Source organism: Lutjanus erythropterus, chromosome 17, assembly GCF_056507025.1.
Source record: "Lutjanus erythropterus isolate fLutEry1 chromosome 17, fLutEry1.hap2, whole genome shotgun sequence".
NCBI lineage: Eukaryota > Metazoa > Chordata > Actinopteri > Lutjaniformes > Lutjanidae > Lutjanus > Lutjanus erythropterus.
In genome coordinates, this window is record NC_139333.1 from 22,219,292 (window position 1) to 22,237,957 (window position 18,666).

Consider the following 18,666-nt stretch of genomic DNA (forward strand, 5'->3'; position numbering starts at 1 on the left):
AAAAGGACACTGGATTTGCTTTTGATTCTTGAAGATGTTTCACCCTCTCATCCAAAAGGCTTCATCACTTCTGACTGATCGGCGTGAAGTCAAAGGCGTTTAACCTGTGAAGGGTCGACCACTCCTCGAGAGGCGCTGAGGTCACACGTGGGTCATTAGTCCACCTGGCTGTCATGTGAGATTCATTAGAGTCACACGAGTCAAGGTGTGAATGGATCTTAAACTGGCGAGGAGGGAATGTCGGGGCAGATGTCAAAAGCGATCAATACCTGATTCAAACGGCAGCACTCTTAGGCAGAGTGAAAAGCTGGCTGTCTTCCACATTTCCACAGCAAGAACTTTCTGCAAAGACTAGGAATCTTTTTATCTTAGGTATTTAGACCACAGTGGAATCGCACAGTTCCAATAAAAGTACTTGCGTGGACTAAAAGTTATCAGAGATTTGTGTAGAAACCCAGCAATAGAACCCTGATAAATAAGGGCATAACAGGGCACATTTTCTCTTCTGGAAGACATTCACAGTGAGCTTGGAGAGAAGTTCGAACCCTGACCTCTTGCTCAATTCCAATAAGAATTGAGCAAGCTTGGTATGCAGCTGCACCTAAGTTAACTTTCTCCCATGTGCAAGGATCAGCCTCTCGTCCACTGGAGTTGTGTGTCGCAGAGGAAAAAGTTCAGGAAAGAGTGATTCTGGCTGCAAGCAGGCGTGTACGAGAGATGAACATGACCGCAACACTTTCACGGCACCCGCTTGTCGCTCTGCCTGTGTGATCACCCGTGCCTCCCTACCTGCCGGCTCACCTCGCATCAAAAATGAAGTAATGCGACGTGTCAATCACTCCCTGCCTGAAAAGCCCATAAAGCTGGAACAACTTATGTCACCATCTGCTCAGATAAATGAATGTTATCACGGCCATAAGTCCAAAGCCCAGGTTTAAAAATCAAAATATGTCATTAAAGTCCCTGTGAGTTGGATGTGGACCATTTCTGACTTTAGTATAAAAAAAAAAGAACTGACTAATTTTGTAAATACTGTAATAACGCAAAAGATCTACACATGAAGGTAAGTTCAAGCATTCAGCCAAATGTCAGGCAAATATTTAATTCCGCTCTTGGGGATGGTAGTGGCCTTTAGAAAATCATGTGAGAGTCATCCTAGTCTGGGAGCTATTGCATTTATCCTGAGACCTTAACTTCTGTGACTTCATAAAATAAAAGTACAAACTTGCAGTTCAGAGTCTGAAACAGACTCCAAAGTAACATGGCAAGTGACACTGAAACACTGGGATGACAAAACCAAACCCTACAGTTACAGGGGACCAAAGCAACATGACCTTATCAGATTACACGCTAAGGAACGCTGTTCATAACCGTGAAGACTCTGGATTTTAAGAGGGCTAACATGACCTACTTACCGTCAAATACCAAATATAAACATGATGTCTATTGAATTTAACAGGACTCCAGAACAATGTGACCTCAAACCTCAAATTAAGTAGGAGAGGATTAGGATCAGTTTTGACGTAATGCCAAAACAGAAGCAAAACCTCCAATCAAAAACACTGTAAAACTAATGTGGGAAAGTTAAACTGAGCCTCACATGACTTTACCTCAGTCTAATGGCACTGACACTAAAGCTGGGTTGCACCAGCAAGGATTCATTTTTAAACCCAATTAAATCATGGTTCACCTTTAAATTATGTAGCACTGAACTTGTTAGTAGCTTTATATTACTAATTATTGAGAAAGATTAAATTTAAACCTCTTTAAATCTCAGTTTAGTTTTTGTTCTAAACCTAGATTAAATTTAATTCTGTTGCACCAAAACTTTAAACTCCAATTTAAAATGTGATCCAGTATTAACTTTAAACTTGAACTTGAGGAGGTTTACCTTTTGAAATATCAGTCTTTTTGAGATGGACTGAGTGAAATTAAGTGCTAGAAAGTAATTAAGGTCCTTTCTTTCTCTCCAGTTCATAATTTGACCAACTAGTTTTTCTCAAAGGAGGCAAAATTAAAGCTTCTCTGCTGAGCCATCAACTAACCAGGCTAACTAAATTCTTAGCTAGCTAGCAAACAATACAACATTTATTTAACTTTTTAGCTAAATAGCAAATAATATAGCATTAATAACATAGCTAGCAACTTTTCAGATAGCTAGCAAACAAGATAATGTTTAGTTAACTATTTCTTAGCTAGCTAGCTAGCAAACAATAGGTTGTATTATTTTGTTAACTTTTTTTTTACTAGCTATGAAACAATATGATATGTTTTGGTCTGTTTGTTTGTCTTTACTTTTTAGCTAGCTATGTTTTATTAACTTCACAGCTGCATGGCAAATAATGCAATATTTCGTTAACTTTTTAGCGACCTAGCAAACATAACATTTTTTTTAACAAAAGAAAAAACTTTTAGCTTGTTGGAAAACAACTGGGTAGCACACAATGCAACATTTTGTTGAGGAATACAGCACAGTCAAAAGTTAACTGCTTTCCACTTAACTGTTTTATACTGTTTTATACTGATTAGGTTTCTTTAAATTTGGGTAAGCAAGCATCTCCATACTGATTAAACTCTTTCAGATTGCACAAATCTTCAGTTTAATACATACTAGTGTTTATAGAAGTATGTAAGTAACAGTATGTTGATATAAACCAGAAACCTGTACTCACTGTGATCTGTGAGAGGAGACATATGGCAGGGTCAGTGGGGTTGTGGGCGGCAGTTCTGTCAAACTCTGTCGTGCTGTGACCTCTCACCTTTGACCTCTGGCTTGTATGGCGCACCTGTCTGCCATCACTGGACAACTGACGACTTACAGGCGTCCGAGACGAGCAGTCCTCCTCCGTGTCTGAGAAGTGGGCCTGAGACAACGCGCAGACAAAATCACAGACGCACGGGACTAAAGTCATCAACTCGTCACTCAGAGCATTCGTCATGGGAGGCGTAAGACAGAGACATACCATATGAGATATGAGACACACTCACTGAATCGCTCTCAGACTGGGAGGAGTTGCGGGGCTTGCCGTGGCCTTTGCTCTCTGATTGGCTGGTGAGGGTTGATCGGCGAGTGGACTGGAAACTGCTGCTGCTGAAACGGTCTCTGCCCGTGACGCACAGCAGCACCCCAAGGTAGGGAATATACTTGTTGAGCGCCGACCTGAGAGAGAGATAGAGAGATAGTGAAGTGTGGGGCCCCATTAATATTCTTGCCTGCCAAGCTTTGGCCTTTTTGGCCAATTTTTACCTTTTAATTAGGATTGTTAAAGAAAAAAAGTAATCAAATTAATAGACACATTAAAGCCAAAGACCTAAGTGGCTCTGTGTTGCAAGGAGGAGAAACAGAGAAAAGTCTCCACAGTCAGCTGTTTTATAGTTGTTCGTTAAGGGGTTATAAAACAGCTACTGAGCCACTTAGACGACATATAAGCTGTGCTTATAACGACTATGCAGCTGACGTGCACCTTCTCAGTAATGTCAAATAGTAGTTTATGTCTGTGAATTTTATTTTGTATTTAGTGTATTCAGAACTGAACTGCAGTGCGGAGTCTGAGACAAATTTCTCCACAGGGATGTTAAAGGGTAACTTTGTTTATTAATCTGGACCCTGTTTCCACATGATTGTAAGTCCGAGTGACTAATGGGGACAACAACTTATCAAATTGCACAGCGCTGCAGCTGTCAGTGGCAAAATGGGCTGCAATGTAATTGCACCAATTTCGCCACTGACAGGCTCAGATTCTTACTCTAAGTGTCTGACAACATTATGGAAAAAGATCCCTACAGAAATAGACATTTTTGTTAAAGGTCCAGTGTATAAGATTTACAAGGATGTAATGTTTGTAATTCATCCATTCTTGACAACTGGGACAAATCATGTCCTACCAAAAAAACTTATTAATAGCAACACTCTAATCCATTGTTTTGAAAGTGCATTCTGTAAGGATTTACATATATTAAATATATATATATCATTAATGAAAAGTTTTGGTTGTGACCATTTTCTTACTTTTAAACTTGCTCTGTGCCAGTAAACACCGTTGTCCCTGACAAGAATTTACAACTTCAATCTAAATATGTGTTGAAAGCTTTCAAAATCTAAAACTAACACTACATAAGGGATAAAGTGATAAAGAAATAAGGGATATGGGGTTTATTTTAAAAAAAAATGACCTGCTCACTGCGTATTATGTTGCTTATAACACGTTACTGACAAAATAAATAATTAAAAACTGACACAAAATATTGATTTTAAAAAGGATTTTGTTGATTTAAAAATGATTTTATTGCTCCTCCAGAGTCTGTGAGCAGAACTGCGTCCATTGCATCTGTCTGCTATAAAGAAATAACAGACTATTGAGTGTTTAACAAAGGCATGTAATAAGTAAGGGATCATATACAGCAAACAGGTCGTTATTGTGAAATAAATCCTGTGCTCAGCCACGTGCTCAGTGTGCAGCGCAGGTGATGCTGGACAGCGGCTGCAGCCTTGGAGGAGAGAAGCTCTGCAGGTCTGCTGATATTATAACTGAACTATTGGAAGATGCACACCTTTAATTTATCCGACTATATAAAAATCTGATATTTTCACATCACAGATGAGAAGAAAGGCATTAAAACACGAGTCTAACTGGTAAAATACATTCATGTAGGCTCATATAGGACTCCAGTGTGTTGCACTGCACTGAAAAAAAGGACAAATCATTGGTTTCTGGTAAATCAAAAATGATCTTACTCTTAAACAAAAGGCAAAAAAGATTTATCCCTTTTCTGATGTTGTCAGACAACAACAAACAACAATCTGAGCCAGAACAAGCACTTTTAGTGGACAGACCTGGCATCCAGTTCTGCAGCTGATGGCTGCAGCGGTCTCACTCAATACTGGATCAATCTGAAAAACTGTTGACCCCAGCAGACACGAAAACATGGGAAAACAGGGTCCATACTAAAGCATATAGATCCTTTCCACTTTCCCACCGACACTCTGTCTCACAAAGCAAACGAAAGAATGTAAATATAGTTGGGGACGCTGTTATGCGTGATCAGACATGACACAGCCCGATCACGGACAATACATCCGTCTCGTGCTGTGATGGCGGTTACCAATGGCTGAAACCGGCACTGAGCTGTAAATCTACTCTAGTCTACAATGAGGCTGTTATTAACCTTTAGTGTCAGGAATAAATCCATCATCAACAGTGCACGGCCTCACACAACCTGGATCAAATGAATTAAAGAAAAGTACACCAATCATCTGCATCTTTGCAGCATCTGGACTGTAAACAATGGTTTGGTTTAAAGGAGAGGTTCCCAAACCTTTTCTGGAGGATCCCCCTTCAGAAGCCAAAAACAGTTTCATGACTTTTGAAAAGAGACGCTGGTTTTGAATTTTTCAAATGTATGTTTTGGTGCTTTGAGCAATGCAAATCGAGAGGCATTCAGTCTCATTACATCAGAGAGAAGGCAGACTTCTCTTCAGCCGATCTCTCCAAAACTCTGCAACACACACCAAAAAAATCTAGATGGATAAACAGCACCACAGGCCAGGGGGGGAATATGAATTCTTGATTTTGGGGCGAACTGCCCCTTTGAGAAGGAACGAGACGTGACGCGGCCCACGTTGGACGAAGAAACTGAAACCTTCAAGAGTGAAGGAGAACAAACTCAGGAGGTGTGTGGTTTTGCAAAAGTGCCCATTTGATTGCAGCAAAGCTCGCTGATTGTTCGCTCCTCTACAAGTGCCTGGAGTCTTTTTTTCTACACACAGCTTGAGTGTGCAGTAAATATACAGCCCGTCGTAAACAAGGGACGACTTGAAAGCACTCTGCTAAGGTCAGTATAGGACAAAAACCTGCAAGAAGTTTTGTCAGAAACAGGAACTGTGACGGTGACTTTACTTGGGGAGAAAACTACTTGGTATACTTTTAATTTAGTACCACGCCAGTTTGTTTTCAACTCAGTGGGATTAAGGATATTGTACTTTTATTAAAACTGCTTCATGTCTATTTTCTTTCTGTATAACACTGCCTTTTAATTTTTACATTCTTACTCTTTATTTCTAAGAAAACCACTGTATTCTGTTTGACTCCTCCTTGTCTGTCTTTGTGTTTGAGTGGGACGGGAAACTAGGGAAGTTGTAAGTCTAGAAATATATCTCTCATGTTGATCTCCTTGTTATGTATCAAAATAAAAATGAAAGGTCCACTTGGGATCCAGCTCTTGTTGTACTCCGACTTGATGCTCTTTCTGTTTATTCTGTTTAGTCTATCTGCACGCATACGCTGCCTACTTATGGGGATAGAGTACGTCTTTTTGTATTGCTGTCTTTGGTTATTAGTGTTTAAACTTGCTGTTGAAAATCATGTCATTAAATAATTAAAACATTGTGATTTTATTAGAACACCACACTGTTGGATGATGCCAAAGACGCCACTTATCAGCAACTATAAAAAGTCAAAATAATATTTAATCGTGCTTATCAGACAATTCAGAGGGGAGATGATTTGACCACAGTGAGCGAACACACAAGACACAACTTGACAACGCTGAAGATAAAACTAACGATGAAGAGACAGAAAAAAAAAGTGCAATACCAAAAATTCACTACACTCTCAGACCAGAATAAAATTCAATATTTACTCGGGGAGAAAGCTGATATTGCCATGGAAGCAGCACAGTATGTCAAAGCATGTCTGCCTGAGGGCAAACCAGGAACACATGAAAATTTAAAACCTGCCTCCCGTTTTTGATTTTAAAGTCCAGCTCCAGTTATGTTTTAACCAATACAAAATGCTCTGCAAAAGTAATGAACTGCATATTTAATACCTTGTTAAAATGGTTTACTGTATAGCTCTAAACCTTGACTTCATTTAGAATTCAAGGGGTCATGAATATGCAAATAGTTCACTTTTTTCTTCCATGGTTCTGACCATTATTATCACATTTTATTATTAAACAACTGTGTGTTTTTATTGTATCATATGTATTTTTATATTTTTATTGATTTGTTTGAAACGTCTTGATGTTGTTCTTTATTTATCTCCATAATGCTGTGTAGTATAAGGTGTAGTATAAAGCAGTAAAGTACACACCCGTCCGGCAGCAACACCCAATAAGCACCACCACACTCACAAACAGCACAAGCGTTCATACATAACTGAGAGCTTTCCAAAAGACTGGGTGCGTGTTATCAAGACGAAACCCCCTTTAGACTTTAACAGCCAAGGATATTTACAGCTGAAGAGATTTAAACTCTTGAACTCCTGTTTTCTTTCGTTCGCGCTGTTATTTTACGCTCACATTGTTATTTCTTTCTTTTGTTTTCAGGGGAATTTGCTCTAAAGGATTCTGAATTAATATTTTATTGAGTTATGATTGAATCATTTCTATTTTATTTTGTATGCTTGAATAGTTATTGTGACGACGGTCATATCAGTTATTGTAAATCATACAAAGACATGCAAAAATGAACAATTTAATTACTCCTACAATGTTGTTCTAAATAAAAAGTCACTGTGCACTGAACTGTTTGCATTTAAACATAATACATTTAAAGATATAAGTTGTGCAAAAATTGCTGCAAATTGGAATTCTTAGTATAAAACTTTTTAAGACAGTCTGTCCTCACCACAAAAATGAGCGACAGTTTATTCTGACTCATATTTCAGTTTATTTTGTGTCTGTCGTGGGCATAGTAACTATGACAGGAGAAATATAAACAGCGAGAAAGTCTGCGTAATGAGGAGGTGAGGTGGATGGATCGGTCAAAAAAACAAACTTTGAAAGTCGAGAAGTCAAACTAGTCAAGGAAAGTCAGCGTGGAGTTTAAAGTTTGTGCGCAACTTCCATCACGCACTTATTTCTACTGAGACCACAGTCTTTTTTTATAAACCTACCCCAGTAGTTTTTGAGTCAAGTCAGATTTTATCTATGTAGCCCAATACTGCAAATCATAACTGGCCTCAAGGGGCTTTAATTTGATGACAGAGTTTTATTGCCTAAACCTACCCAAGTAGTTTTTATAGCTGACCTTCCTCAAACTGCGACTGTTTTAGAACGTAAACCATGTGTGTTCGTTATGTAACATAAGGTCCTGTAAGCCTGTCACTGCTGGTACTCGCCAGTATTCTCCAGTAATATATGTTGTTTGAAGTGTCACTAGCAACTGACCTGTTCTTTTGTGTAGGTATGCAGTGTCTGTACCATGTTTGCATCTATGATTTGCAAAACTAGTGACTGCAACTGCAGGTTAATGGTCTGAAATGATTGGCTTAGAATGGTGCATGTGACCAATGACCATGTTTGTACTTTTTTTTTTTTTTTTGAATGCCCATCATCATCGAGGTCCTACTGTGTCTCTGGTCGTGGTGGTGTTTTCAGTTTGGGGGCGAGGAAGGACAACAAGACCCTCTGCATGATCTGCAACATTTGTTCAGTTTGCTGTCACAACTTTCTAATTGGTTTGTATGAAAACAAATTGCTGAAGTGAATGTTATGGATTCTTGCACAATTTTAATTGGATATATGGCAGGAATCCTGTAGCTTTCTTGTTGCATATATAGTATATACGTGCACATTACGTCGACTACACCACAGCTTACATTGTAAACCTCTATTGCTTTGGCAATGTTGCACTTTATTATTGTCACACAAATAAAGCAAACTTGAATTAGAGAGAAAGACTGAGAAAGAGCACGATTGGATCTCCAATAATAGCCTGGATAAATGGTAAATACAGCATGTTCTTTCCGCACCATTAATTTAATCTGCTGTAATGAAACTCAACACTTGAGTGTGCATCTTACCTGTATTTGGGATGAGTTATGGCGTATATGATGGGGTTGTAGATAGCAGATGCTTTGGCGATCACAGCAGGAACAGAGTTCATATACGGAGTCAACAGGTCAGCGTACCTGAGAGAGGCAGGCGAGAGGGGAGCAGCAACAGATGTGGGCAAGAGGAAGAAAAATGAGAGAAGGAAATGAGACACATTCATGTGACGAGGGCAGTGGTGGGTGTGTACCCTCGTACACGATTAATGTAGAGACACAGGGGTGGGGTCTCATAAAATGAGTGAGCATGTGAACTGAAAACTGTATTTTACTAACTTTAGGCTGCAGTATTAAGCATAACATCAAATCAATAAACTGCCTTACTCCAAAAATAACAGCTTATTAGTTACAGTTAGGACTGTCTGATGTAATCACAAAATTTAGAATGAAATACATCACATTAAAGAGCCACTGCCATCTATCAGACAGTGTACCCTTATGAAAATACTGACTTTTTGTAAATATGCACTCATTTTGAATTTGATGCCTGCAACATGTTCCAAAAAAGTTGGCAGAGGGGCGACGAAAGAGCGGGAAAGTTGTGTCACGCTTAAAAAATACCTGCTGGGAAGAGTCCACAGGTAAACAGGTTAATTGGCAACAGGTGACAGAGTCATATTTGGGCATAAAAGGGACGTCCTCCAAAGGCTCAGTCATTCACGAGCATACTGTCGATGCAGCAAGGTTCACCACTTTGTGCATTGATGAATAGTCCAACAGTTGACTAACAATGTTTCTCAATGTGCAATAGTAATGAATGCAGGGTTTTCACCATCTACAGTCCTTAATATCATTAAAAGATTCTGAGAATCCGGATAAAAATCTGCACGTAAGGGGCAAGGCCGCAAACCAACACTGAATGCCCCTGACCTTTGATCTCTCAGCAGCACTGCATTAAAATCCAAATATCAAAACAATAGCTACAGATTAGATTATATTAACAATAAGCCATGCATCTACTTCACTGGTAAGCTGCAGTTTTAAACCCTGATTTAAATGAGCTGAAAGTTTCAGCTGACCTCAGGTATTCAGGAAGTTTGTTCCAGAGGTGAGGAGCATAGAAACTAAAGGCTGCTTCACCTTGTTTGTTTTTGATGCTGGGAACACTGAGTAAACCTGTTCCAGATGATCTGTGGGGTGTGAGTGCTTCATCACGTACAAGTAAGTCAGAGATGTATTTAGTGCCAAGACCATTTAGTGCTTTATAGACAAGTAGCAAGATTTTAAAATCTATCCTTTGACACACAGGAAGCCAGTGCAGTGTTTTAAGCACTAATGTAATGTGCTCCACTTTCTTGGTGTTGGTGAGGATTCTGGCAGCAGCATTCTGGATGAGCTGCAGCTGTCTGATAAGAGTCCACATTTGAAATTGTTTTTGGAAATCATGGACGTCGTGTCGCCCGGACTAAAGAGGAAAAGGACCATCCTGATTGTTACCAGCGCTAACTTAAAAAGCCAGCATCTGTGGTGGTATGAAGAGAGAGATCCCGGTCTGATGAGCACCTGAAGCCCTATATCAAATAGGAACAGGACAGAAGTTTGCTTTCAAAACTTTTGGTGAACAATAGTAAACATGCCCCTGTCCCAACTTTTTCTGGAACATGTTGCAGGCATCAAATTCAGAATGAGTGCATATTTACAAAAGAAATACTAAAATTTATCAGTTTGAACATTAAATATCTTGATTTTACTCTATTCAGTTTAACAAAGGTCGAAAAGGTTTTTTTGCATAATGTCCACAATGGTTTGTGGAATTGGGGTTTTAGCAGAACTGCTTTATTATCATGAACCGTGTCCCCTCAGAATATGGTGCTTTGCTTGTTTTCAGTTCTTATGGAGATGTTTTGACTCCACTAGACTGTAAAAAATATCTCTTAAGTGGTCCAAGTACACACACATACACACCTACCCAGCGAATGCAGTGAGGGCGGCGCAGGAGTAAGGGGCCCAGGAGACGACGAATAGCAGGATGACGATGAGTGCGATCTTGGCCATCTTCCACTCACTCTTCATCTTATGGAACCTCTTAGCCGATTCTCTGGTTCCCTCGCAGTTGTTGATCTTTGTTATGGCTCTGTCACACACACATGCACATAGTTATGAAGGCTCTTCTCTTTTTCTTTCAATGTAATTTGCATTTGGATAAAACTTGCCATTTCAAGACCTTTGCTTCTTCCTCAATAAGGCTTATATTGTATTTTTCTTTAAATTCTGATGGCTCAGCTAATTGACTTAGACATATATTGTTACACACACAATTTCCTCATCACCTACATTGCCAACGCCGCCCGCACGGGCAGTATTAGCGTTCAGGTTGAGCGAGACATCAGTGAAAATCGATAGAACAACCCAGACACCTCGTTAATCAACATGACATCAGTATCAGACACATGCACATTGCCGTGTCAGACACCCATGTGTTTATTGACGCACGTGGGAGTGTGTATTGCAAGCGTAAACAAGATAGGAGCCTGACTAAAGGTAAACAGTGTGTGTGTGTGTGTGTTTGCGTGCACCAACCGCGTTGTGTGTCGGATGGCTCTGAAGATGCAGCAGTAGCTGAAGATGATGATGAAGAGAGGGATGAAGAAGACAAAGGTAAAGAGCAGCATTGTGTAGGAGCGGACGGAGGGCGTGAACGTCATGTAGTCCCACGAACAAGACGTCATCAGACCCTCAGGGACATAGGCACCTGTGGGAGAACACACACACACTTCAGTGTTTGCTTCCCACGCCATGATGTCTAACAATTCCTATTTTTCTGTCAGTTTCTGTCTTGTATATTCTCCTCTTTCTTCCCTATCTGAAAGACCTTGAAACACTTGAATCTGTAATAGGAATACGTCCATCCCACTGTCCTCCAGGTATGTATGCTTGATAACGATAATGTGTAGGCAGAGTTGAATTTCACATTGTACCTCATTTGACATTCCAGTTGTCAAGCTTTATCGTTTTGGTAAATTGCAAAATTCCAAATACTGTAAAGCTACAGGTTGTGTTGTTTTCATCACCTTTCTACTTATCTGATTTGGATTTCAATATGTACTTATACATACATTTCCCTGGTTGCTCCTCTGAGGTTTCATCAATTGACACACAATTTAACTAAATAATTTAAAGTAATGGTCCAAAATTTGGGGAAAATCCTTATTAGTTTTTTTGCCACAAGTTATATTAGAAGATCAGTCACAACCATTAAAGAGATTCTGCACATTTAAACATGTTTTTGAGCTGTAATGTCATTTCTTATGGGAGATATTCACTGTGCTAACTCACAAGTTGAAATACTTACGTCTCCTACGACAACTGATCTTTTATTAAGCCCCGCCCTTTTAGTTACGCCTGTCAAACTTTCCATTCTCACACTGCACGTACACTGCTTATACTGACAGATTCAGCACCGAAACTGGGAGTAATTGTTGGAACGTGAGGTCTTTGATTCCACAGAGAAGCAAACAAAAGCAGCCTCTCATTTCTAGCTGACAACCGCGGATTTTGTCCGCTAAAATGATGACTCTCGCTAGCAGATTTCATAAGTGTAACTCGCTAACATAAGCTAACTCCTTGAGTCAGCTGAGAATCCCTCTCCAGCTGACCTTTTCATGTTTCTGTCTGACATATTTTACCTGTGAAAGCTATGTACACCATATAACGTTAATGCTAAAAGACTGAAGCTAAAGTTAGCTCTCAGCACAGACAGTGAAATATGACATGTACGTGTATATGACAGAAGACAGACTCATTGGGGGAAAGGAAATGCAGAAACTACATTAGTGCAGCAGCGTTTCAGACGGCGTTGGCCTGCTTTGATTCTGCAGCAGCCCACATCCTCCTTCCTTCACTCCCCACATAACAAATGCAGATACAGTTGTATCTAATAAGTTTGGCTGGAGGTAAAGGTACTATAGCCAGTAAGCTAAAGTTAGTTAGCTGAACATGCTACCGTTCGCAGCATATGCTAGAACAAATAAAGACAAAGTTTAATCCATTCTTCACGTGTGCTCTTGTGTTCCATGTTTTTGAAAGACTACAAAAAACATGCTGCTGTCCAGACTCATGAGACGGCGAGCATCGCTCTTCTTAGAGCCCCTGCACACCGCTTCAACGTGTAGAGAAATTCGAAGCTCGACCTTGGCCTGCAGCTCCCTAGTTACAGTTGCTACTCTATGATTGGACAGTTGCTGTTTGCAAGAGGGTGAAGGGTCAGTTGCACATATTTTTTTCGCCGCTGCCATTCAGAGATTCTGAGAATGTCGCTGACTGATTTAATCGATTCTTTCATCGACTCTGTCTTGAAGTGATGTTTGTCCAGCTGGTGGTGCCAGATGAAAACTACAGGAATCACCAAAGTTATTAGGATTCATTCCCTTGGAACCATGAATGTCTCTACCAAATTTCATGGCAATGCATCCAATAGTTGTTGAGATATGTCACTCTGTGTTGGACTGTCAGACCAACCAACTGACAGAGCCATACTAGAGCCATGCATTACAAGTATATATTTGAATAAAACTGTATTATACAAATGCATGCAGTATTCTCTTATATATATATATAAAACACCACCTGTCAAGCTCAGGCTTTAATATATGACTGTGGGACCTGAATGGTCCACGTGCATAATCCATCAGATGAAGCAGTTGGAGCTCTCTCCGGTTGTTTCTGCTGTGAAAACTGGCACGTACTGTTTGGTATGCACACCACAGGCTTCTTCTATATTGGACTGCATCCTTCATTTCACACAAAGTCAACAAAGAAAATACACACAGACATAAAGAGACACCACTGTGTCTTCACTTACACATGAGGACACAGCTAACCGTGCACACACACACACACACACACACACGTAACGATTTCTAAATATCATATATCAGCAGACTGAGAAAAACACTCTGCTTTTCTCCAGACACGGAAGGAAGCCATAAGTCACTTTTATTGCATGTTGTGTTAAGTTGTTGTGGCAGTAGGGGCTCCGAACCCCGAGAGAATTCTTAGTGGAAAACAGCCACTGCAAACAGAGAAGACGCCGGGTGACAGAACTTCAACAGGGGGTTCCTGTCTATGTGTCCAAAAGACACGTGTGGCCTCTGTTTGAACAAATAAACAAATTGTCCAACCCTCTAAACTTGTGGTACAATCTGTCTGCTCAATGGAAGCAAACCCTCTATCATGTGATGAACAAGGTATAATTGGCTGTGCACAACAATGCAATACATTATAAAGACAGAGCCCAACAAATGGCTAAATACTAATCACTGGAAAAGCCATAATAATTCATGTATTGTAAAAAATAATTGGAACAAAAACAATGCAAGTACACAGTTTGATGACTTTTTTCCACTGTCATTGACTTTTTCAAGGATTCCTTTGACGTGTGGAGTTCCCAGGGTTCCCCTCTCAGTCCTTCCCTGTTCTCTGTCTACATTATACATAAAACATAACCACAATACAGTTGAAGTTTATTTTTTCAGGTTTTTTTTGGCTTCATTTGATAGGGACAGCTGAAGAGCAGGCAGGAAAGGGGTAGCAAGAGAGGGGATGATACACAGCACAGGGCTGCTGGCAGGAGTCCAACCAGCAGCCGCTGCACAGGACTGATAGCCTCAGTAAATTGGGCACATGCTCTACCAACTGAGCAACAGAGGCGCTCCAGTGGGGAATTTTTATACATCTGACGCTCAGTCGCACTTTCCCTTGATCATCACCATCTCCACCAACTTCATAGCGTGCATGAGAGTCCAAATCATAATTTATGTCCTCAGTGAGAAAACAATCTGCATTAAGTGCTGCTCGGGTGTGGGGGGGGGGGAAGCGTCCATGTTGTGTTGATGAGTAATCAGACCAATCGTGTGACTACTTCCTGGTCCTTATGGCTACTTGTCAGCCCGTAAAACGAAAAGCCTGTAGTTGACCATTTTGTAGTTGCTCTGACAAAGGACTTAATGGCAGAAACGGCTAAAATAGCCACAAGTTAATAAAGGCTTTTTACTTTGACATAATTTATGTCCTGTTTGGACAGACACATTGTACTGGCAAAAGTGCCTGAGTTCAGACAACAAAGAGGTGCTTCCTGTTATATTGTTTCATAAGTTCAGTACGCGGTGTCTCTGCACAGGTTGTGGCGGTGAATTGATTTGCTGTTTGTTAGGTCTAGGGAAGTATTTACCACCTCTCTGGCGTCTGCGCTCTGGCAGGCTCATATTAAGAAAGGCAGCAGAAGAAGTAGAACAAAGGTTTGCTAACTTGTTAACGCCAACATACAGTCTTATTTGGAAGCACGTAGAACCAAAGAGTGAAAAAAGCCAGCAGGACACAACCTCATCATCAATTATTGTTGGGCTGTTGTAATGTCAGCTGCGGGTAAACATGAGGTGATCTGTCTTCTGATAACTGACTTTGCATTAAATGTATTTGGCAGGTTGACAAAAGGCAAAGTCAGATCCATTTGATATAGTAGTACGACTTTCAGCAGGAATTTGACATGCTGACACAAATAAAAACAGCGAGAGGGAAGTACTAAGACAGAGCTCAGCAAACCGAATCCCTCAGAGGAATCACGCTGATCAATACCGACTCATGCTTCCAGGTCTTGGTCGCACTTACTCCATCCGAAGAAGGGGGGCAGGCTCCAGCCCATGGAGTAGACCCAGGCAGCAGCCACAATGCTCAGGGCTTTCCTGCGAGACATCACCCCCAGGGAGGCCAGCGGCCTGGTGATCACCACATACCGGTCCACTGCAATCACCATTAGCGTCATCATGCTGCAGATACCAAACAGCGCTCCGCAGAAGGCGTACAACTCACAACCTGGAGGAGGAGAGGTGAGGGAGGGGGAAAGAGGGAGTACAGAGGAGGGACAAATAGGTTTACTGACTGTAGCTATGAGGATAAGTGCATTTTCTGAAAGTCTCGAACAACAGCTGGAAATACTGGAGCTGATTGTGTTTCTATTTACTGCATTCTCTGCTTTGTTACACGCACACTCCACATTGTAATGCTAAGAAGTTACACGTAACATTAAAGCAGCTATAATGAATATTTTCAGAACAAAATAAAACTAAAATGTGAAAACAGTGTGATAATATGAAAGGAGCTGCTCGCAGACACGAACCTAAAGAGAATTAGCACCTGCATCTGCAGCTCTCTTCAGCTTTCCAGAGCTTTGAAGCGCGTTTCAGCTCATCGATTATCTGTCTGGCCACAACTTTATTTGTTTCGTTTCACTCATTGCTCTCATGGTGTTGTTTGTGGCTGCAACCCAAGCAGTTTTCTTCAGCTAAAAGGCTTTATAAAAACCCACTGTACTCTACCTACTCAGCACCAAACTGCAGACAGACACAGTTATCGACTAGCTGGTGGAGCAATTAACAGCTAAAGAGCCAGAGATTTCCCCAGGGTTTTGGTAGAGACCAAAAACAGAGTTAAAAGGAGAGCTTACAATAATCAGATGGACAAGAAGACGACTCTAAATGAATGATAATGATGCTCTGCTGAATGTATAAACAACTGAAAATATGATATGTTGATGTTGACACGTCAGTTTCCTCCGCCACCAAGTGACCCAAAAATCACATACTGCAGGTTTAACATCTTTAACACGCTTGAATCCTCAAAAATCAGCGTCGGCTATATTATATTTTGCTTTGGGAGCTTCAACAGTGATGGCAAGAAGAGTTTGAGGGAAAGGAGAAGGTGAAGGATGAGTCAGGGTGAAGATGAGTAGCTGCTTGATAAAAGATAGATGGATGGGTGATTGGAGACATATGGAGGTAAACAGGAGAGAAAACGAGGTGTAAACAAACAGCATACTGTATTAGTGTTTAAATATGTAAATATTAAATATAGTGTTTAAATATTTAATGTTGCACATGCTAACTGCAGGCTGTGTGTAATAGTTTATAAACCAAACTATTATGTTGACGTACTGCTGTGGACAGCTTCATTCAAGCTACAGTCGTAGTAACATGTGCTGTTCTCTATAGAGTCTGTCATTATGCTAAATTTATACATAATATATGAAGAAATCACTTCCAGATATGTACAAGTCTACACACACACACACACACACACACACACTGCACACTGACAAAATACAAACACTCCATCATCACTTTATCAGCTGCTGCTGTCCCTTCAGGCCCCGAGTGTGTGATTACCACCGACCTGTCACCCATCATGAAATCACAGTGCCAAGTCGTCACAGCCAAGCACCAGACAAAATCTGAAGTGTGTCGCCTGCGTGAAGAAACTCAAACAAATAGCGCTCAGGCAGTTTAATATAAATCACAACGCCTGCACGCCCGTTGTCCTGACTGCCGGTGTGTGTTTGACAGCCCTTGTTAACTCGCTGAGGCTAATAATGAAGTCCAGATCAGCTCCCAGGGAACAGCAGATGTTCTCCAGCGAGGAACAACGTTTAAAACATCCTGGGGCGTTTTGTCTAACAGCAAAGTTCGCTGCGTTGTGGTCAAGTCAACATACCAAGTATATGTAAAACATCTCAGAGATGGAAAGGTCATTGCGATGATGATTAGGAGCAAATCTTTTTAGGAAGCATCAATCAGTAACTCTTTTTCCATCCACATTTGGAGAGGAAGCACAGAAATTAGTTTAAAATGTGTAAATTCACAATAGCTACGACCAGCTGTGGCAATATAGGGACACACATACATGCATGAGTGCATTCACACACACACAGACACACAACCACTTGAGCTGTGTGGTTAAAGTATAAGGTGTGGGACTCAGTGACTTTCTCTGCAAAGTCCAAAGACACCTGCTGCAAAACTCTATGAACAATTTGTGAGTTATACAGGTGGGTGTGGCCAAACAAAATGGGGTGGGGCAAAGGGCCAAAGCATGGGGACTTTGGAATAAATGACTGACTGACACAACAAATTATATCGCTGCTGGTTTGTGCTAAAAACTCAAAATGAGGCAAAAAAGTTTTTGGGCTGAGGAGGAAAAGTAATTCCTAACAGCTCTGATGATATCCTTACAAAAACGTGCTGCGGATGATATACAGTGTTTCTTAATCTCATAAATTAGTCTCTCATCATCCATATTAACTGCTGACTGGAGGGGAAATGAAAACATCAAGGTTGATTTTGACCAATGAAAACAAATGACACATTGCTTAGCCTGTTTGCTGATGGCTGAAGCAGGTAGAACATCACCGGGAAAAACTGGAACAATATGACGTTTGCTTGGTCGCACCGCTTCCAGTTAGGAAGTGGTGCTTTAAACTGCAGCTTCAGTGGGACGTCAAGCATTGGAAAAGTGTAAAAACAATCTGTTAGTGGCTTTGTTTTGCACCAAATTTTTTTTCCAACACTTGTCAAGGTTTTTCCCTCTAGAACAAAGCGTTTGATCGACATTTTCCGACTTACCTACCAACATTTCCATCTCTAGAGCAACAACGCCGCTAAAAATACCCATCATTATGGATTAAAAACCAGAAATAAAAGGCACAATTGTCTTTTGCCTTGTGATTTCCATCTATTCATTCTTGACCTTGGCAGAAGGAGGAGAAGGAATGTGATAGTCCTCTCGCTGTAACCACCGTTGAGAGCTGAGCTCCAGATCTGACAGTGATTGGCTGTCTTCATCAAGGTCAGGACAACTCCTGAAGGAAAACCCAGCGCTCTGTACGACTATCAGCGTTTGATCAGTGCGGAGTCTCTTTTACCACCTCTCTATCTCTGTTCCCACAGATAGGTTGCACGCTGACGTACAATACACACTGTAGTACAACCCCCCCCCGCCACATGCACTCATGTAAAACACGCTACCGACACGCATTCCTGCCTGCTTGTTGTGATCAATGGGACTT

At 40.8% G+C, this 18,666-nt stretch overlaps 1 protein-coding gene across 2 annotated transcripts in view; it reads right to left on the reverse strand.

The window, feature by feature from the left end:
• The window catches only part of opn4b (opsin 4b), a 39,633-nt gene that overhangs the window by 8,057 nt on the left and 12,910 nt on the right, over window positions 1-18,666 (reverse strand). The window contains exons 4-9 of one of the 2 annotated variants that reach the window (XM_084740404.1): window positions 15,438-15,641; window positions 11,352-11,523; window positions 10,741-10,905; window positions 8,805-8,912; window positions 2,989-3,160; window positions 2,760-2,864 (exon numbers count right to left, since the gene is read on the reverse strand). In XM_084740404.1, coding sequence (XP_084596530.1) covers window positions 2,760-2,864; window positions 2,989-3,160; window positions 8,805-8,912; window positions 10,741-10,905; window positions 11,352-11,523; window positions 15,438-15,641 — 926 coding nt within the window. Of the gene's footprint in view, window positions 1-2,672; window positions 2,865-2,988; window positions 3,161-8,804; window positions 8,913-10,740; window positions 10,906-11,351; window positions 11,524-15,437; window positions 15,642-18,666 lie in introns of both variants that reach the window. The other variant, XM_084740402.1, reaches the window with a different exon arrangement.